This window comes from Heterocephalus glaber, unplaced genomic scaffold (genome assembly GCF_053883595.1).
Source record: "Heterocephalus glaber isolate CG9 unplaced genomic scaffold, H.glaber_assembly_v1.0 deba00000676, whole genome shotgun sequence".
Lineage (NCBI taxonomy): Eukaryota > Metazoa > Chordata > Mammalia > Rodentia > Bathyergidae > Heterocephalus > Heterocephalus glaber.
In genome coordinates this window covers 22,000,632-22,022,487 of record NW_028258156.1, presented here as the reverse complement: position 1 = coordinate 22,022,487, position 21,856 = coordinate 22,000,632, and the positions used below count along the sequence as shown (strand labels likewise).

At 40.2% G+C, this 21,856-nt stretch overlaps 1 protein-coding gene across 1 annotated transcript in view; it reads left to right on the top strand.

Annotated features, from left to right (window-relative positions):
- The window catches only part of Prkar2b (protein kinase cAMP-dependent type II regulatory subunit beta), a 96,267-nt gene that overhangs the window by 69,498 nt on the left and 4,913 nt on the right, over positions 1 to 21,856 (top strand). The window contains exons 5-9 of the mRNA XM_004839671.4: positions 9,198 to 9,304; positions 12,068 to 12,221; positions 16,987 to 17,088; positions 18,821 to 18,895; positions 21,680 to 21,745. Of these exons, the coding sequence (XP_004839728.1) occupies positions 9,198 to 9,304; positions 12,068 to 12,221; positions 16,987 to 17,088; positions 18,821 to 18,895; positions 21,680 to 21,745 (504 nt within the window). The remainder of the gene's footprint in view (positions 1 to 9,197; positions 9,305 to 12,067; positions 12,222 to 16,986; positions 17,089 to 18,820; positions 18,896 to 21,679; positions 21,746 to 21,856) is intronic.

Below are 21,856 nucleotides of genomic sequence, written 5' to 3'. Positions count from 1 at the left end.
ACTAGAGCCTACAGCGGACACTGTCTAGTGACGGTGGCTAAGATGTGGTGGGTGTCTCGTCTTGAGGGACCTTTCTTGAATGTCAGGGTGTAGTGTTGGACACATCCTGTAAGCTTTGAGCACATCTGAAAAGTTCAGAATAGAGATTACAACAATCATGTTTCCCTAAGTTCTCTTTGGTGGTGATGCAAAGGGTGGAATTCAAGGGGGCAGAGGAATTGGAAACATCGCAAGAACAAAGCAAGACGAAGCCACGCCATGATCCAGGAGAAGAAATGGGCCTCAATTAGGCAAAAGCGAAAAAAGATGGACAGAAAGGAATTGACAGAGCTTGGCACTTGGTATTTCATTTAACTGGAGCCTGAAGGAAAGCATCCAGGATGACTGGCGGCATTTAGCTAGAATGCCTGTGAAGATAGCTCCTTTCTGGAGGAGGGGAACTTGAAGGAGAGAAAATAGTACAGTAAGTGCTGATTAACAAGAAGAATGAGCTTGGCTTTGTAATCCCCATTTTATTTGAATTTCCTGAAGTCACTGTTTAGCTTGAGGTGTACTTCGTAGACCTCAGAACATTTTTCCCCTTAGAGTGCTGTATATTCATATGTTGAACCGTAGCATTTATAATTATTAAACTCTTTGAAGATACTCTTTTCATGAATATTTTAACGCTTGACTCAATAGGCCACTTTCCTTCTGAAATATTTCTAATTTGAGGCTATCTGAAATAATTTTCCTACGCTATATGATAGACGCTTTCATTAATGCAGAGTAAATTGTTATTCCTGAAGTGACTCAGAGCTCTTTACTAAGCTCAGTCTTGAATTTGCGTTCTGTAAGGGAACTAATGTGGATTTCCTCCAGTGGTTGTCAGTCATCTTGATAAGCCTTCGCATATTAAATATTTCCCAAGTTCTTTCTATTCTGTGCATAGTTATGGGAAGTCACATTTGATTGACTGAAGAACACCTGTCACATAGAGAAGTTTTAAAAGATTCTTCTTCTGTATTTTATCAAGAATTTTACTTTTTCAAATATCCATGCGTGCATTCTTTAGCTCTATAATTTAGAAACTGTATTATTTAATTAAAATGCAGGTAATTCCCACATAACAAAAAATTCACTCCAGCAATTTAGTTTATCCTTTTTTCCCCCATTTGACATTTTAGAGTTAGAACTAATCAATAAGGCTGATGTTCCTCCTGCCTGCCCCAGAGTCAGAATATAAATAACAAGTGAAACAAAGTATAAGTAAGCCATTTAATCAACCTTCAGAATCATGATAGGTGACCATATGTTGCCTGAGTGGATCAAGTCATTTGGGTAAAAGGGTCCCCATGGGGCCAGTTAGCACCACATCAAGTTGGTTTCACTGCCACACTAGCTTCCCCTTTAGCCTGGCTGCTGGCTCACACAGAAACCCAAGGCAGGGATAAAAACCACTCCCTGCAAACACATCTCTTATTGCTTCCACAGGTTTTTCTTAGCCCGCATGAAGATGGAAAGTTATATTCTCTGTCTGGTTTGTTTTTCAGTTAAGACACTGTAATCAACAGACAAAATTTACAAAAATTCAAAATGAACAAAAGATAGTGAAGAAAATCTCCCCTCCATCTGTCTCCCAGCCACCCATATTCTCAGCAATAGGCAAGTTCTTTCAGCACTATAATGGGTATTTTCCCAGAGTTATATAATGCATATACAAATATATTCTTTTAAAAAAAAATCTAGTGGCAGCAAAACCTCTAGTGTTCTGTCCATTTTTTTTTTTTTTTTTTTTTACTTAACAGCATACCAGATTGCAGAGAGCTATGGGACATAGGATCCTTACTGGGATATATCTCTGCCAGTAGAGAATCCCTGTTCTTTTAAAAAAAATTATTTTCATCAGTATTAATTTATTTATAAAGTTTAAAGTGGTAGCTTTCATGTATTGTAGAGCTAAACTGTGGATTTTGTTGTCATCCACTGTGTTAAAATTGGATCCATGACAGAGGCTCCAGAAAACCAGACTGCAGGCTTCACATTTCACAATTTCAAAACTTACTACAAAGCTACAGTGATAAAAAGATGGTAGTGCATCAAGATACACATGTAGAACAGTTGCATGAAACTGGGAGTCTAGAAATAAACTGATGGATTTATGACCAAATGCTTTTCAACAAGAGTGTGAAGCTGTCGCCAAGGAAATAATCTCTTTAACAAATGGTACTAGGACAATTGGATATCCACACAAAAGGACAAATTTGGAGTCCTATGCATGGCATATACAAAAATTAACCAAAAATGGATCAAAGACCTACCATATAAGAGCTAAAGCTGTAAAACTCCTAGAAGAAAGCATAGCAGTAAGTCTTCATGACCTTAAATTGTTCAGTACCAAAAGCAAGAAGAGAAATTGGACTTTATAAAAATGAGACATTTTTATATATCATTGAAAAGACAATCTACAGAATGGAAGACACTGTTTATAAATCATCCATCTGGTAAGAATCCAGAGCCCAAAATATGTAAAAAACACAACTCAACATCATAAAAAATAAAATCCAGTTTTTAAATGGGCAAAGTACTTTCTCCAGCAAAGATATTCAAGCGACCAACAAACACATGGTTAGTCATGAGGAAAATGCAGGTCAAAACCGCAATGAAATACCGCTTCATCCCCACTAGGATAGTGATCACTGGGTGTGTGTGTGGGGCAGATCGTGAGAATGTGGAGTAATTAGGACTCTCCTACATTTGCTAGTGGGAAAGTAAAGTGGTTCAGCTGCTGAGGAAAATTGCTTGATGGTTCCTGAGAAAATTAGATGTAAGGCTGGGCATGGTGATGCATGCCTGGAACCCCCTGCTTTCAGGAGGCTGAGGCAGGAGGACTGCAAGTTAAAGGCTAGCCTGGACTACATAATGAGTCTCTGCCTTTAAAAAAAAAGTTAAATGTAGAGATACCATATTATCCAGTAATCCTGCTCATGAATGTACACTCAAAAGAATTGAGAACAAATACTCAAATAGTTGTACACAATTGCTTGTAGCAGCACTATTCACAATAGCCAGAAGAGAGAAACAACCCAGTGTGCATTAACAGAATGAATTAACAGATTGTAGTATTTACGTACAATGGAGTATGATTAGTCTGGAAAAAAATAAGTGTGTGATACATGCCACAATGGAGATGAACTTTGAAAACATTACACTAAGTGAAATAAACTAGACACAAAAGGCCACATATTTTCTAATTCTGTTATATTGAAAGATCCAGAATAGATATATCTGTCAAGAAAGAAAACAGAGGTGGTGTCTAGGGATTAAGAGTACATAAGAATGGCAAGTGACTGCTTAACGGGTTTCCTTTGGAGTGATGAAAATGTTTTGGAAATACAGAAGGGTAGCAGTTATACAACATGTGGCCACTGTGTTGTTCACTTTTTAAGTTACGAATTTTATATTATGTGAATTTTATGGCAGTTAAAAAATTGTAGTTCCCTCTCACCACTCCTTTTCAACCTCATACTGGAAGCCCTAGCTAATGCAGTAAGATAAGAAAAGGAAATAAAAGGTGTACTGATTAAGAAGGAAGAAGTACAACTGTCTTTGCTCATAGATGACATGATTATGTAAGCAGCAAACCTGTAGAATCGCCAAAAAACTCCCCAAACTAAAAAAGTGATTACAGCAAGGTCGTAGGATAGAATATTAATATATAAAAGCCAGTCACTTTTCAATACATCAACAAGGAACAAATAGAATTTGAAATTAAAATCAATACCCTTTACATTAGCATCCCCAAAAGTGAAATACTTAGATATACGTCTAACAAAAATATGTACAAGAGCTAACTGAGGAAAATGCAAAACTCAGAACTAAATAAAATGAAGAGATATTCCATATTCATGGATAGGAAGACTCAATATTGTCAAGATGTAAGTTCTTACCAATTGGATCTGTAGATTCACTAGAATCCCAGTAAAAACCCCAGCACATTATTCTGTAGATATTGACAAACTGATTCTATAGTTTGTATCCAGAATAGATAAATCTGGAGAGGCAAAAGACTGAGAATAGCCAACATAACCTTGAAGGACAAAACTCAGAATTGATACTGATTTCAAGTCTTAGTATAAAGCACTGGTAATCAAGACAATGTGATACTGGCAAAAGAGTGCATAAATTGGTCACTGGAACAGAATTGAGAGCCTATACACAGCTCTGCATAAATAAACTGATCTTTTACAAAGGAGCAAAAGCAAAACAGTGTAGCAAAGATGGTCTTTTCAACAAGTGGGACAACTGGACATCACCTGCCAAAACATGAACCCAGACCCTGACCTCATACCCCTCAAAAAATTCAACTCAAAGTGGATCACAAGCTTGAATGTATAAAACTGCTTAAAGATAATGCAGGGGAAAATCTAGATGATCTGGGAATGGTGATGGCTTTTTGTTTAGATATGCCACTAAGGGCACAATATATAAGAAAGAATTGATAAGCTGGGATTCATTAAAATGAAAAATTTCTGGGCTGGGGATTTAGCTCAGTGGTGCTGCGTCTTCCTGGCAATTGCAAGGTCCTGAGTTTGAATCCTGGTACCAAAAAAATTAAAAATTTCTGGCCTGCAAAAGGCACTGTGAACAGGATGAAAAGACAAACCACAAACTGGAAGAAACATTTGTAAGACACATCTGATAAAGGATTGTTACTCAAAATACACAGTGAGCCAACTTAACAGTAAGCCAACGACCTGATTTAAAAATGGACCAAAGACCTTAACAGACACCTCATCGAAGAAGATATACAGATGACAAATGAGCATATGGAAAGATGCCCTACATCATATGGCAGCAGGAAAATGCTGACCAATGAGATGCCACCACACACCTATCAGAACGGCCAAAGTCCAAAACACAGACACCACCACGTCCTGGTGAAGATGTGGAGTAACAGGAACTCTCATTCATTGCTGGTGGGAATGCAAAGCAGTACAGCCTCTTTAGAAGGTTTGGCTGTTTCTTACAGAACTAACCATCCTTGGACCCATATACTCCAGCAATCATGCTCCTTGGTTTTTACTGAAAGGGGTTGAAAACTTAGTCCAAAAACCTGCATACAGATGTTTATAGCAGCTTTATTCATAATTGACAAAACTTGGAAGAGGCCAAGATATCCTTCAGCAGGTGAATGGATAAATAAACTGTGGTACATCCAGGCAGTGGAATGTTACTCTGCACTGAAATAGAGCTGTCAAGTCACGAAAAGAGAAAGGAACCTTATATGGCTATTACTAAGTGAAAGAGGCCAATCTGAAAAGGCCTGTATAGTGTATAATTCCAATTACATGACATCCTGGAAAAGGCAAAACAGTAGAAAGCTCAGTAGTTTCTAGGAGTTCTAGATAATTGTGGGATTTTTAGGGCAATGAAACTACTCTGTGTGATACTGTAGTAGTGGGATACGTGTTGTGATCCATTAGTCCAGGCCGAGAGTGCACCACAGCAAAAGTGAAGCCTAATGTAAATGGAGACCCGGTGATAGTGGTAGGTCAGTGTGGGTTTGCCAGAGTATCACAGATGCCCCCCTTGGGTGGGGGCGGTTGATGGAGGGCTGGTGCCTGGACTGGGGCAGGGAGCACACTGGAGCCTCTGCATTCCTCTCTGCTGTGAACCTAAAACTGCTCTACAAAGTCTTCTGATGCAACTCACATGTACCATCTCAGTATATTGATTTCCATTAATTTTAATATTTAATGGAGAAACATATATTCCAGATGAAATTAAAATCAGCTGGTTAGATTCAGTCCCTGAAGTGTCTATGCAAAATCTCTGGGTGCTGAGGGTACAGTTAGAAAAACCCTGAGCCCTTTCTTCAGCAGTTTGATGGGAGGAAGGCCATACCTGAACGTTCCTGTGGTGACAGGGCGCTCCTGCCTGCAGAGCAGCCCCGGCCCTGCCAGACGTGTCGTTCTTAGGCGGGCCTTATGCCCTGCTGGAGTCTCCACGCAGCTCTTCCCAGCCCTCCTGTTCTGCCTCCGGAAGTGGCCGTGTCAGTGAGGCAAAGGTGACTGATGCGAGGGCCTTCTTTCCTCTCACCTGGAGGCCCCGTTTCCTGACTGTCCCCGCTGGCGGGTTTGCCAGTGTCCCAGGCCCTTCTCTGAGAGTCACACAGCGACTCCCCGGAAAGATGGACCATGCTCTGGCCAGCTGCAGAGCTGTTTAGTGAGGAGCTACGAGATGTATTTTCCCAGTGCCCGTAGGTACTCATCAGTGTTGACTCCGGTCTTTTGCTATTACGACGCTGCAGTGACAAGTGCCGCCGCATGTGCCATTTCACAGTAACTTTCTCGGAAAAGAACAGTGAGGCAGAAGGGCATGCAGATTTGAAATTTTAGTAAAGATTACCACATCGCATTCTGTAGAGGTTGTTCCATTTTACCTTTTCATCAGAATTTGTGTGAGAATGCCTCTTCCCCACACCGTCTTTAAGACAGTGTTATCCTAACGTTTGTATCTTTTAAAAATCTGACATGCGAACAGTGGGTGTGAACAGTGGTATCTCGTTTAAATCTTTTTTTTTTTTTGCAACTGGGTCTCACTATGTAGTTTGGGCTGGCCTTGAACTCACTATGTTGCCAGACTGACCTCAAATTTAAAGGGGATCCTCCTGCCTCAGCCTCCCAAGTGCTGAGATTATAGGCGTGCACCACCACGTGCAGTTTCTCACTTCAATCTCAATTTGCATTTCTCTTCATTCTGAAAAAAGTTGAGCATCATTTTATATCTTTAAGGTATACCCCGCGAAACTCTGTAGATCTTTTATCTTTGGTGTTCAAAAAATGCATCATGGCATGTTAGTGTGGGTTTTTGGTCCTCAGTTGTCCAGGGCATTTTAGTATGCCCGTTAGCCTGAAAACTTGTGTCTTGCTTTTGGAAAATTCATCCCATATTTCTTTATTCCCTCTCTTTTGTTTTCGGTTATTATTTTCTCTGGTGCACCTGTCTTTTTACTTCTTCATTGGCTTTCTGTGCAGCTTTGATTTTAGTTTGTCTTCTTACCCTTTTATTTACTTGTTAAGAACTTCGGTAATGGTGGATCTAAATAAGATGGAACCCTAATGCAAACATGGTCTGTGGGTGATAACGACTCAGTGAGAGGTCATCACCTGCACTCCGGGTACTGCTGTGGTGGAACAGTGGTGACAGAGACGTGCAGGGAAGGGACGTGTGGGGTGTCTGCCTAGTGTGCCCACTCTGAAGTCCATTTTCAAGGGAACAATTTTGGCAATCATGTTTTGAATTTTGAAGCTCCCTGCTTTCCTCTTACTTGCATTTGTCACACATCCTTTTCCCCATGGGTGCGATGTCATTCCTCTAATGTATCTCTAGGTACCCAGGGACAGCTTTGCAAATGCTCTCCACTGTTCCTGAAACGTCAGTCTTTTGTGCTGTCATTTTGCTGCTTATCTTAGTCTTGTAGATGGCCAGAGGGGCAGCAGAAAGCTGAGAAAGAGCTCTGAGTAGTGCAGCAGGCTTGGGTCACACGGGGACCCGCGGTTCCAGGCACTGAGGTCTTGGGTCCAGGGCTGCAGGACTCATGGGTGTGTATCCTCGTTCTCTAGGATTTGTGTTGTTCCTCTCTTATCTCTTGTCTGGGGAGAGGTAGGCAAACACTTGGCTGCTGGGTGTTTCATGCTCTGGCAGAGGGAATTTGAAGAAAGGTATCAGCTGATCGCAGTAGGAGTTTAAGCCATTCCACCTGTTTTCAGTTTAGTCTTTCATTCCCACGCTGACTGAACCAGGTGTACCTTGGGCATTAGCTTTCTGGTGGTCTGCTAGGCACCTTGGCCCCTCCGTGCTGCGGCCCATCTGTACCACCGTGGATGCTCCCTCTGCCACATTCACTCACCTGTGCTCTGAGGCTTTCACCCAGGAGCTGCCCCTTCCCATCCACCACACCGCTGTGGGGCCACAGCTTCACATTCCCTGCAGCGTTTTAGTGGCGTCTCAAAGGAAGAGAAGCACATGTGGCCTGTTACCTTCTTGATGCAAAATATTTTGTTTCTTCCACTTGTATCTTCCCTCCCTCTCCAGATTTATTATCAACTCTTTGATTTGGTTATAATAATAATAACTGATTTTGGCCAGGGCAGTTGGTGCTATGGCTTCTTTATACCCACCGAGGGTGACTTGACCAAGAGTTCAGAATGTGCAAGTGGCAAACCATGGAATCCTCTCAAGCAGCACTGTAGTTTCTCAAGTTGTTCTGCCTACTCAAGCGTCTGTCTGAATTGTCCCTGCATTTGTTTGGAGCAAAGATTTCCCTCACCTCTGAGTTTATTCTCATTAGCTAAAGTTTATCTTTGAGCCTGTCACCCACACTTAGAAAAAAATGTATGTTTTTAGTTGTTGAATAATAGTTTTGATCTTTGTGGCAGAATTGGTCCTAGTAAGGTAGATCATTGCTTTTTGAAGAGAATGTTAGTGACAAAGCATAGTGACAGTATTTGCCATAGTTGTTTTTGTTGTTTTTCTATTTTGTTGTTGTTCTTTTGCTAAATAGAAAAGGATTGGAATGGGCCGGGGATTTAGCTCAGTGGTTCCGCTGCCTGCCTCACACTTGCAAGGTCCCGAGGAGTTTGATCCTGGTAACAAAAAAAAAAAAAAAAAAAAAAAGGATTGGAGTAAAGGTCTCAATTCACCAAATATTTGGGTTATCTCTACATAAATTCTAGTATTGATTAATAGGGAAGTTTTTAAAATGGACATCTTTAAAGAAATTTGAAATAGTTCTTTACTAACTTATTTAGATGTACGTTGGTTTGGTAGTTATTTTTTTTATTTTAAAGTGGTGATATTGCAAATATTCTAATTATAATTACTTTTATTTACATATGGAATGTATTTAATATATAAATATATAATCATCTCACGTGAATGTAGTAAGGGAGGCTGTGCTGTGTGTTTTTCTGACAGTACTAATGGGAAAAATGATATTTCCATTTCTTTGAGATCATTTACAGAAATCTAAAGGTAATTAAATAGTTACTTAAGAAAGCATGTTCTGGGCCAGGGATTTAGCTCAGTGGCACTGCACCTGCCTCACAAGCACAAGGTCCTGAGGTCGATCCCCAGTACCAGAAAACAACAACAAAAAAGAAAGCATGTTCTGAATAAACATAAAGATTATATCCTGTCTTTTTAAAAAATAGGAGCAGATGTCTCAAGTATTAGATGCCATGTTTGAAAAATTGGTTAAAGAAGGGGAACATGTAATAGATCAAGGAGATGATGGTGACAACTTTTATGTGATCGATAGGTAAGTTCTGCCCAGCCTCACTACTGATATGTGAATACCGTTTGTATAAAATCTCAGTGGTTATTGTGACAGCTGGAAAGTTACTATACGATAGCTGCTATTGCCCTTTTCCTCTTAGTACTTACTACATAATTGGTAATGTAAACTTGGGGTGAACACATGCAATAGACCACGTACATTATGAAAAGAAGCCTCATTTATAGAAATGGATGATTTTTTGGTTAATCTATAAATCCCAGTCATTAATGTGAGCATCCTTATTTGCTAAATCGATTTGGAAAATAGTATGTAACAGTATGTAGCAGATCCCTATTAACAAAATAGAACTAAAATTTTACAAGTCTAGGATATTAGAGTAGAGCTTAATCTGCGTTATTGTGTTTTTTAGCAAGCTCTTTTTATTAACTATAAAATAAATATGCTCATGATTAAGAGTTCAGATATTTCAAGGGGTATAGAGTACAAAAGTCTTTCCTTTTTGCTGCATCAGTCTCACCCAGGCAATAGCGAGTAGTTTGTGTCTTTGACACTGTTTGTGCATTATATTTGTCTTTTAAAAATGCTTAAGAGGGAAACTATTTTATTCAAATGAGAAGATATGCATTTGCTGTTGAAAATCTAGTTTCAGAAAACTTCATTTGTGTTTACTTCGTCAAAGAACAATGTGCTTTACGTGGTAGGTAAAGGACGACCAAAACAGGGCAGCAGTCTGCAGTGAGTCTGTGTTTCTTCCCTTTGTAAATCGATGACGAGGTGTCCGTGTGTTGTGGCGGGTGTCCCTGAGCTCTGCAGGTTGCCCAGCCTGGTCCACCGGGTTGCATTTGCTTCCCCGGGCTGGGGGTGAGAGGCCTTGCTGACTCATTCCTCTCCCAGGTCCCCAGCCTCGGTTCCTTGTTTCCTGCTGTGGCTCTGTGGCAGTGTCTCTCACACATCGGTCATGCATGCTCCTTGGATGATTCCTCCACACCTCATCCCCATGCTCAGTAACCTCTTCCCAAGGCCTTTGCTAGGATTTTGGAGTAGAACAAAACCAGTCATCCCGTATATAAATTAGTCGTGATTTTGGTATTATTAATAGCTTTCATCAGTGAAACAACTTAGAAGATCACTCAGCTATGATTAGTTGTAGGAGACTATGAGAACCCCAAATACAGTATGGTATTAATCTTTTTTTAGTGGGCATGTTTTACTCTCAAAACTGCCTTATATTTTAATATAGTATGTTCACCCATTGACAGATGAAACTTTCAGGCACATGGAAGCAAGAGGGCTTGGTTCGGGTCACGTGGCAGCTCAGTGTGGCTCTGCCCTTACCTCCATGTCCACCGCCTCCCTCCCAGCCCTTTCCTGGGGCTGGTGCTGCTGAGGCCTCGCATTATCAGGGACAAAATCTGAATGAAAATCAGCCCACACTATTCTAACAAAAGTTAAACTGGTGTAGTTTCAGCTGAACTGATAGCATGTACTTACCACTACTTTTTGCTGTATATTGATCCTGTTCAAATGTTAAAAGGTAGAGAACAGTTTCAGTGGAAAAGTGTAGTTGGTGTAAATGGAAGAGTTCAGTTTGTACTTGAAAAATAATTGCTCCCTGAAACAAATTCTAGAATGAACCTTGAAATAGTCATTCTGTCCATGAATTATATTAAAGACCTAATTATTGTATTTTCTTCCTTATTACTATCTTTTATCTGTTACCTTGTATTTCTGCTGTTATTATTTTGTTATCATTTGTAATCCTTTTCTAATCCTGTCACTACCTTTCTTGCCACCACCTCTCTTTCTTATCTTTGCTAGGGTTTAGCCAGCAGAATAAAGAGCTTCCCTTTGTGTTTTCCCAGGTGCTTCAGCAAGGCTTGCAGCCCTGTTCCCCCTGTTCCCTGTACAGTACGTGGAGAGACAGCCCCGCTACCCAGAGAAGAGTTTGTAGAAGTGTAGGCCCCGGATAATGTGGACAAGCAAATGGAGTCTTGTTTGCCTAGAAAAAGAACCCCAATTAAAAGATAGGCACAGAAAAACTATAAAAAGACGAGGATCCTATATTTAGTCTGAATTTCTGTTACTTTTTAAGTCTAGATTTCAGGTTGATCTCAAGATTGTATAGCCAGAGAGTAAATATTTGAGGCTTTGTGGACTAATATGATTTCTGTTGCAACTATCCAGCCTTGCCAGTATGAGCAAAACCAGTCATATGTAATGCATAAAGTAGCAAGCCTTTGTATTCCAATAAAAGTTTATTTAAAACAAAGTAGCCAATCTTTGGGCTGGCCACTGCTATCAATTATAAAGGCTCCCAGTGCATTCTATAGAATAGGAGCTAACCAAATTGTTACAGCTCTGTTCTTAAAAAAAAATTTTCTTCTGATCACAAAAGTAATAGTACATCATCATCCCTTGATTATTCCTCGCTATTCTTATGCTATAAGTACAGTGTTTGACATATGTAGTCTTATATTTTTGTCATTTATTATCTTAAATTTTTATGTTTAGTTCCACTTTCCCAGCAGGCATACATAGGCCCCTACTGTAGTCTAGCTGATGGTCTCCTCCTGCTGGTAGGGACAGGTTAGTACATGTGCTGCCGAAGTGAGCACATGGTAGGGACAGATTAGTATGCACTGGTGCCTTTTTATTACTTGTCGTCAGAGCAGTAGACAGGTTGGAAGTAAGGTTTTACTGCACAGGACTCATTTCTGAAATAGTTTAAGTGCAGTGGGATTTTATTTGAGTTTCCTTTGCCTCCAATTTACATATGTCCAACAGAGGAACATTTGATATTTATGTAAAGTGTGACGGTGTTGGAAGATGTGTTGGAAATTACGACAATCGTGGGAGTTTTGGCGAGCTGGCCTTAATGTACAATACACCCAGAGCAGCTACAATCACTGCTACCTCTCCCGGTGCTCTGTGGGGTTTGGTAAGTAAAGTATTTATTTGACCTGAATGTTTTTACTTGTAATAATAACAGCCAGGTAGATACTGTATTTCCGTTCTCATAGGTAGATTTATTTGGGGAGTTTATTAAGCCACTGCTGGATACTTCTGAACTTTTGGGCATGAAGACCATGCTGTCAGAACTTTGTGTCCCCATCCTGCAGTCAAGTCCGGAGCTTGAGATCTGCCAGCCCCGAGGAAGATACCAGATCCAAAATGCTCCTCCCACCCACTCTTACAAACCCTTCAAGGACTTCAGTGCTTTTTCTCAGATGGCTTTCTAAGTAGCATAATACAGTCATAAATGTGAGGTTCTTGAAGTGCTCTCCCCTGGTCTTGGTGTCTGTATCACCCAGGAACTTGTTAGAAATCCAGTCAGGGCTCCATGCACTGCTGGTCTGTGACTCAGAGTCTGCAGATGAGCAAGTCCTCCAGGTGATTCTGATATATGCTAGTTTGAGAAACCACTAGAAATGGATTCACTTGGCAGTATCAATTGATCGGTACCACCTTTGTATTTAAGAGCAGCTGTGTACAGCAAAATACTCGGTACCTGTGCTTCTTGCCTGGCTGCATATCAGAATTATCTGGTTTTTTTGTTTTGCTTTGTCCTCTTGCTAGGCCCTACCACAGACAAATTTAATCAGAATCTCAGCAGTGGGATCTAGATATGAGTACAAGTTGAGTATCTCTAATTTGAAAATCTGAAATGCTCCAAAATCTAACACTTTGTAAGTGTTACAATCTTACTTTGTAAGATGCTACAAGTGGAAAATTGCATGCCTGACTTCTTGTGACAGGCCACAGTCAAAACACACATTACAACTATTGTCTAAAATTAGCTTCAGACTACACATGCAAGGTGTTTTGGAAGCATAGATGAATTTTGTGTTTAGACTTGGATCTTATCCCCAAGAGATCTCATTATATGTATGTAATATCCCCAAATTTGAAAAAACCCTAAAATCTGAAACTGCTGGTCTCAAGCATTTCGACCTGTGCCTTTAAGTAAAATTTCAGTGGTAGCACATACTTAAAAGTTGGTTTGAAGACATACTGTATTCGGGGAAGAAATAGAGTAAGCAGGGAGATTATTTTCTCATGTGATAGTAGGATGCGAAGGATCACCTGCTAATAACGCTGATTCTGGAAGATTGTATTCAAGTGGTGATTCTCAGACTTCGATAGCCTACAGATCCTGCGAGTCTGCGATGGAGTGGATCCAGGGGTCTGGGTGAGGCCTGCAGTCTCCTTTCTCACCAGCTCCCAGGGTTAGCAGTGATGCCTGTGGTCAGACCTCACTTTAAGCAGCACGGTTGTAGGCAAGGCTCCCAGTGCATGTATTTGCCTTAAATTGAGGAAAACAGCCCACCCTAGAGTAGCCCACTTTGACATGCATTTATTGGGTTATTTTTCTCAAATCGTTTTGTGGAAAGAGAAGAAATTGATATAAGTAGGAAATTTGTTAACTGTTTCGTTTCCAAGGACTGTGGCCTTATAGAATGTGCACATTATTCAGCTTAGGGTTTTGACTCATAAGTAGATTCAGCTGATAAAAATATCTCTTGATCTGAAAAACAAGACATTTTGCATTTCTCTATTAGAACCAGGCAGTTACTGGGCACTTCCTAAAAATGTGATGAGTTGCTTTAAGTTGTAGAAAAAAAATTGGAATTGTTTCAGGTGGAAGGAAACTCATCATCTGAAGTGTTTTAAGGACTCCCAACGATCTGAGTCCCCAAAGCCAGCAGAGAAGAACTACACCAGAGCAGACCTTGGTTCACATGAAATGTCTGCCTGGCCTCTGAGTGGTGGGAATAGTCCAGCATCTGCCATGACCCGTGCTGTTGAGGACGGTATAACCTCAGCACGCAGTCGTCCAGTGGGGTTGCCCGCCTGGGTGAGATTGTCACCCAGCAAGGGAGCTCCTCACACATCCGGGTGCAAGATGAAATATTTGACCCCTTTGAATATTGAGTCTTCAGCCCTGATGGAAACCTTAATTAGGTAGAAGCTCAGGATTTCTCAGGGTGCATAATACTTCAGCTCCCAAGAAACATTTTGAAGAAATTTTTGGCAGTCCAGACATGTTGTTAAAGTGTATGGAAGGGGGCAGTTTGTGAAAATCATCTTTTGGTACATATACAAATGGAATAGCTTTTTAAAAAATTATGCTAATTAACATAATTACTTAATATTTTAGCCTGCTTTTTTTGTTTGTTTGTTTTTTTGGTTGCCCGGCATCAAACTCGGATCCTTGTGCTTGTTCAGCAGGCGGCGAAACCACTGAGCTAAATCCCCAGCCCTTAGCCTGCTTTTTAATAGCAACTGGCCTAACCAACTCTTCTTAGGGAAAGTTGAGTAGAAAAGAAAAGTTTATGGTTAACAGACTGGAGCTCTGCATAGAAGTGTGAGTGTAAAGATAACCAAATTCCAAGGGAAGTCTTTATTGAGGAGCCTCACTCCACACTCTGTTGTACTCGCTTTGTTCCTGTTGGCCTTAAGAGATCAGCTGATTTACATGACCATTCTGAGGATCAGGGAGGCCATTATTGAAATGACTAGGATGAAAGTATTTGAAGATGAACTTTCCAGGCTTTATATGCCACAGCAAGTGTGAAGAGTGGGCCATTAATAGAAAATTCTTCCTGAGAGGTCTAACTCAGTTATCTCTAAATTGCTAAACTATTTCAGGTCTTCTCTGTTTTGCAATAACCTTTATTCATAAAATGGTGGTGTACCTGGTTCCCAAAAGTGATTATATAATCAGAATTACCTGGGCAACTTCTATAAAGTAGAGCTTATTAATAAGCCTGACATGTAGAGATTTTGAGTCATTAAAGTCTAGGATCTCAGAAATCACTACAGCTGATTCTCTTCCAAAGCTAGATTTAGAAATGATTTCAATATTTTTGTGAATTCTCTTACAATTTTTTCTCTTTGTGAAATTATTAAGACTCTAAGTCAAATTACAGGCAGTATCAAAATGGTAATAAACTCAGTTGGGGAACAAGCAGGCTTTTTAATTTGCTAGCGTCTTAGTCTGTTTGGGCTGCTGGAACAAACTCAGTAGAATGGGTGGCTTACCAGACATTCATCCCTTACAGTTCTGGAGGCCAGGAAGTCCACAATTAAGACAGCAGAAAATGTGTTGTCTGGTGAAGGCCTGCTTCCTGGTTCAAAGGTGGCCATCTTCTCACAGTGTCTTCATTTGGTGCAAGGGCCAAGGCAGGTCTCCAGGGCCTCTTTCACCACCCAAAGGCCCCACCTCCTAATACTTAACAATGAAGGTTAGACATTCAACAAATCAATTTTAGGGGAACAGAAACATTGTGTCCATCACACTTAGATATTTACATCCATACTGCAGTTTTCTGCCAGTTACTGGGGACTGAAACTGGGACCTTTGCACTTTGCCCTTTTTTTTTTTCTTGAGATAGGTCTCACTAAGTTACCCAGGCTGGACTTGAACTTCTGATCCTCCTGCCTCAGCCTCCAAAATGTTGGAATTACAGGCTTACACCACCACACCTGGCTGGGATTTTTCCTTATCACACTGTAGTACATTTAAATTTAGCTTTAATATGTTTGCATAATAACGTCTTGGTTTTATTAAGATGGTGTAATTCATCAGTGAATGCCAAACTATGTAATTAATGGGGTTTTCATTAAAGAATTAAAATAATACTTTGAGATTTTTTTCAATAAATAATTTTAGAGAAATAATTTTGAGCTGTCATTCTTAAAAATTTGCCTAGTTCCTTAGTTAATTCTGCATCTTTTGGATCATATAGTATGAACATAAATAAAGATTTTAGATTTTACACATGATAAGCCCTGGCATTATACCTTATTCAAGAAAGTGCAGTTTCTCTGTGCTTTCACATTTTTAGAAAGGAAAATTCTAGCACACTGTAGATAAGGAAAAGAACCTGAAGTACTTTTTCAAGGCCTCTCTTACATTATGAATTTATGATTAAATTTTTTCTAGTAGCATTTTTATGATTTCTACTCTGCATTAGGAGACACATAAACATCACGACTGTACATGAATTTATGTGTCTTTGGGTATACATAAAATATTTAATAAAGCAAGACTCTGAGAGGGGCCTGGGATGTAGCTCAGTGGTTCTGGCGCCTGCCTCGCAAGGGCAAGGTCCTGAGTTTGATCCCCGGTACCAAAAAAAAAAACACCCCCCCAAAAAAAGCAGTACTCTGAGGAAGTCACTCAAGATTTTCAGTCCTACTTTATTTTTTATAAAAATGCTGGTCGAGCGGGGGATTTAGCTCAGTGGTTCCGCCGCTTGCCTCGCAGGCGCAAGGACCTGAGCTCCATCTCCCGGACAAAAAAAAAAGTGCTGGTCGTGTCCCACCTAATTCCTATTGCAGCCCTTTGGGCTGCCATGCACAGTAAAGGAACAGTGCTATTTTTTACAGTGGTGTGACAGCGCCTCCTCGTGGTTATAGCCAAATGTGTTAGTCACATTTTGTTAGGAATACATAAAAGTAAATTAATGCTTCCTTTATAAGAAAATGAAATTATTTTATAACGTTCTGTCGTAACATTTTGTGCCTGAAGGAATAAAAATCTGAACTAAGTTGAATTAAAAGTACAATGATGTTAAATCTTTTATTTTGAAACCTTCAGTTATTGTTTGTTTCTGGTAGGGAGTAAAACTATTTGTTCAGAATTTTTCCTACATAAATTTACATTTTAACTGTCTTTGTTTTTGATATTCTACTTTTAGGACAGGGTAACCTTCAGGAGAATAATTGTAAAAAACAATGCCAAAAAGAGAAAAATGTATGAAAGCTTTATTGAGTCATTGCCATTCCTTAAATCTTTAGAGGTAAGTATATGTTTGTGCTTTTATTCTGCTTCAAAACTTCCGTTTTGTTAGGAATAGTTAGTTCTACAGAAAAATTCCTTTGAATTAAAATCCATTGGAAAACAGCAAATGGTGATGTCAGGTATTCAATTTTGGTCTTTTTTACTGCCTATAACTACATATCTTCGTTATTTATAAGTAGCAGGATCCTAGCTAGCATCTATAATAGATTTTGTATGTGATCTTTAGCTAATAGCAGATTTAGTTGGATAAATGTTGGCAAGATCCACCAGTTGTGCCTTCCAGGGAGGAGTTACCTACATACTGATTGTCCTCCCTGGCTTCATCGTTACTGTTTATTCCTCTTTCCCTTTCCTCTTAAAATTAGTATCTCAGGCCCCATGCTTGCTGTCATCTCCTCTCAAGTTACAGGTGAATGTGTCAAACCCCATGGTTTTGCATACTGTGTATAGGCTGATAAGCTTCCAAAGCTGACATTGCCACCACCTGGTTATTTAACATCTCCCAGCAGGTGCCTTACGGACATCTCAAACCTACCACATCCCAGATCTCCTTTTCCCTTCCCGTCCAGTGGCTGGCAGTACCATCCTTTCAGTGTCTCAGGGCAGGACCCTTGGAGCTTGCACTACTCATCTGTTTTCCCCACCCATGACCAATCTGATGGTGACCTTATCTGCCCTATTTTTAGAATATATTCCAAATCTGGTCCTTTCCCACCAACTTTGTCACTGTCACCTCCTGTGTGGGCCATCGTCCCCGCTTGCCTGGTTTGTAACTGCTGCCAGCATAACACTCTACAGCCCAGATGGTGGAGTCCTCCGTGCAAGCCCCTCTGCACAGGACTTGACGGGCCCAGCTCCGTTTGCCACCGCTCCCCTCTCGTCACTCTGTCCTAGACACACAGCTTCCTGCTGTTGCTCACACCCACGGCCCTCACCTGCTTCGGGGCCGGCATAATGCCATCTGTCTGCAGTGTCCTCCTACACAGCCCTGTGGCTCGTTCCCTCATCTCCTGCGTTTCTTGGCCCAGATGTCTTGTGAGTGAGACCGCCTGCTTATGTTTTTATCTCTGAAAGTAGAAACTTGGAGAGAGAGTTGTTACCCTAAAAACTCAGCTTTACTTTCCATACATCACTGTTAATAAATTTCTAGATATTTTAGTTTCATATTTGAAATATTTTAGAGTAATGACAGAGGGGCACTTCTGTGTACCTACGACATGTGTCTCCATGGTCACGTTTCTCCTTTCTAACGTCTGTTGGATTGTTAGGTCATGCCTGGTAGAATTGTGGCTGCATTACAGAACGCATGTTAGGCAGCTGATCTTCTCCAGCAGCTTAGCTCTTTAAATAGAAATGGATTGGATGGAAATCCAATGCCTTCGGAGCTGGGCCAGTAACATAAAGAAGAAAACCAAGCCAGGAGGGACTCTGGCGAATTGGAGGACACGTGCTCCCACTAGAGAAACAGCTGCTATCCCACTGTAGTTTTATTGTTGCCGTGTGGATTTTTGAGCTGAGAGTTGCTGAATATTCTGATTTTTCAAGAATGGCTAGAAATACAGATTTGTATATTTTAAGATGCTGGCAGTTAATACAAACACACATACAACCTACACACTGCTGAATGATGATTTTGCTATCGGCTACCACTTTTCAACTTGTGTAACAGGCTGAGATCACCCAGTTACTGTGTATCTACTTAATACTGTCTTTGTTTTTTCTTTTTGTAGGTTTCTGAACGCCTGAAAGTAGTAGATGTGATAGGCACCAAAGTCTACAGTGATGGAGAACAAATCATTGCTCAGGTATAGTGTTTTGGTGCTGAGGATGGAGCCCAGAGTCTTGTACATCCTAGGCAAGCACTCTACCCCTGAGCTACATCCCCAGCTCTTAGGTGTTTCTAAGTGTAATTCAGCTTGGGGTTATAGTCTATACGGTTTTTATGCATTTACATCTTAATAAACTTTGTTTCTATAGGTAGATCAAATGAATGTAACTTCTACCAAATGGCCTGCAAAAATGGTTTAATTTACCTGCTATTAAGCTGTTTGAATATTTTCGCTTATATGAATAGCTCCTGATGTACATGTAGTAAACCATCAGATGGCTTTCTGTATAGTTCTGTAGTACATGACATGAAGCCCACATGTAAATATAAGGAGTGAGATACCATTTGTAAGAGAAGGAGGTGAGTGTTCATGAGATGAGTAGGAGCCCCACAGTCCATGGGAGATGACATGGAGGACCCTGGTCGGGTCGTGATGGGGCCCACGAGGCCCTCTGCAGATGACATTCACCAAGAAGAGGACACTGCACCATTCACTGTGCTGGTTTCCAAGCACTACGGATTAAATAAATTTGTTCTTTAACCCCTAATGCTTTCCTAAGGTCCCATTTGGAACCAGTGATACTACATACCTCAGCATAGAGCTGGTGAAAGGAAGGATTTGTGAAGTTAGTTGAAGTTCACAGCTTGCAGTCAATAGTATTTTATTTCCTAGTTATATATATATATATATATATATATATATATATATATATTTATATATATATATATATATATATTTTTTTTTTTTGGTGCCAGGGATTGAACTCAGGTCCTTGTGCTTGTGCAGCAGGCAGCGAAACCACTGAGCTAAATCCCCGGCCCCCCTAGTTATATGTTTGAAGCAGTGAGCAAATGATTTAAATGGATTTTTAATAGATTCTATGATTTTTTTAAAATCACAGCATTGTACTGCATTGTGCTCTTTATCTGAATGATTATTTCTTCTTTATATGTGAAACAAGATTCAAGGTCTGTAAGACTGAGGAAAACAATTATTGTTCAGAGGCAAATAAGTAAATCTCCCAACCTCCCTCCTTACCCAGTGTATGTATATGTGTGTTTGTACTGTGTATACCTGGATTAGAGCAGTGGGACATTAGGAAGAAGTAGAGTCAGAATGGAGAGCAAGGCTAAGGTTCTACTCTGTAAACAGGTAAATAACAAAGGATAGAGCATCTTTTTTTTTTTTTTGGTACCGGGGGATCGAACTCGGGACCTTGCGCTTGTGAGGCAGGCGGCGAAACCACTGAGCTAAATCCCTGGGTCAGATAGATGCTAGTTTTTAAATGCTTGTTTTTTTTAAATGCTTGTTTGTTTCTTGGTCCTCGCACATGCTAAGCACGTGTTCTACCACTGAGCTACACCCCTAGCCACTTAACTGCGTTTTTGTTTTTGTTTTTTTTGGTACCAGGGATCGAACTCGGGTCCTTGTGCTTGCGCAGCAGGCGGTGAAACTACTGAGCTAAATCCCCGGCCCTATGAAAGCTTCTGATTTTAAAGTATAAATTTACAAGATGTTGTAAAAATAGCACTAAGAGGTTCCATGTACTCTTCACCCAGTTTCTCTCAGTGCATCTTGCATCACTCTTGTACAGTTTGGAGACTGTCCCTGGCACAATGCAGACTTTACTCAGATTTCACTAGTTTTATGTACATTTGGAACACATTTACACAGAAGCTGATAGACCTGTTATGACATGTAACAATTGAAAATTTACCATGAAAATCTTATGAAAATGATATAAAATACAGGGGCCTAGAGATGTAGCTGAATGGTAGAATACATGGCTGAGCATGTGCAAGGCCCAATCCCTAGCACACCCACAGACAGACAGACACACACACACCACACACACACACACAGAGGAAAGGAGGTATGGTACACCTGAGAGTAAGGATTCTTTTACATTTTTAGTTAGCCTTTAAGCATTTATCTGTACAATAAGCATGTATCTGTACTATATTATAAAAATCTAGATTCAACATTCATTATAACCTCGGAAGTTTTTAAAAATCTGAGTTTCTGCAGAATCCATTTGACAGGCTAAGTTAAAAAAAAATCTATTATTACTCTTCTGTACTATATTAATTCAGAAAGAATCTTTGGAAATGAGGGCAGAGTTCATTGAAAAACAAAACCAAGAAAAAAAACTGGGTATGTAGTTAGAAATGCCATCACTTTTTAGAATTTGAGAAGTGCTTTTTCAAGGCCCCGAGGTGGATCGTCACAGACTGGCATCTTTGAGTTCGGGCCTTACCTAGCTGCCGCAAACACCTCCAGGCTCACCTCTGTTCCTCCTGTGCATCCGGCTGCTTTCTGCTCTTGGCGGGTCTGTGGTTACCCCCTCCCCAAGCCAGTGCTTGTTAGTTCGGGACACAGGCTGTGCATCGCAGCACTTTCCCGGGAGCGCAGGGTCAGCCGTGTATTCCTGCTGGGTGACGGCAGTGTTGCCATTTCTAACTATGTGTGCTGCGGGCCAGGCTGAAATTTGGAGGAGATGGTTACCCCAGTGTGATTCACCACATTTTCTTGGCTTTTAACAGAAGGGCTGGTAGAAGAATGTCATTATTTCAAATAATTTTACATGTGAAACTGTTACTATGTAATTATCACCCATAACCTCTCAAATCAGAAAAGGAAATAGACTGTTCCCATGGAATTCACTTTTCAGGTAAATCTGTCCATGCAGTTAGATTGATTTCAAGACGCCTGTCAGATGAATTTGTGTTTCATTCTGTTTTTGTTGTTTTATTCTCATAGGGAGATTTGGCTGATTCTTTTTTCATTGTAGAATCTGGAGAAGTGAAAATTACTATGAAAAGAAAGGTAAGCATTCTTAAGTCCTAAAAAAATTCACATAATAATAGCAAGGCATACGATAGAATTTTTAATTTTTATACCAAAGTTAACTTATTTTTAAAATACAATGAGCAATTT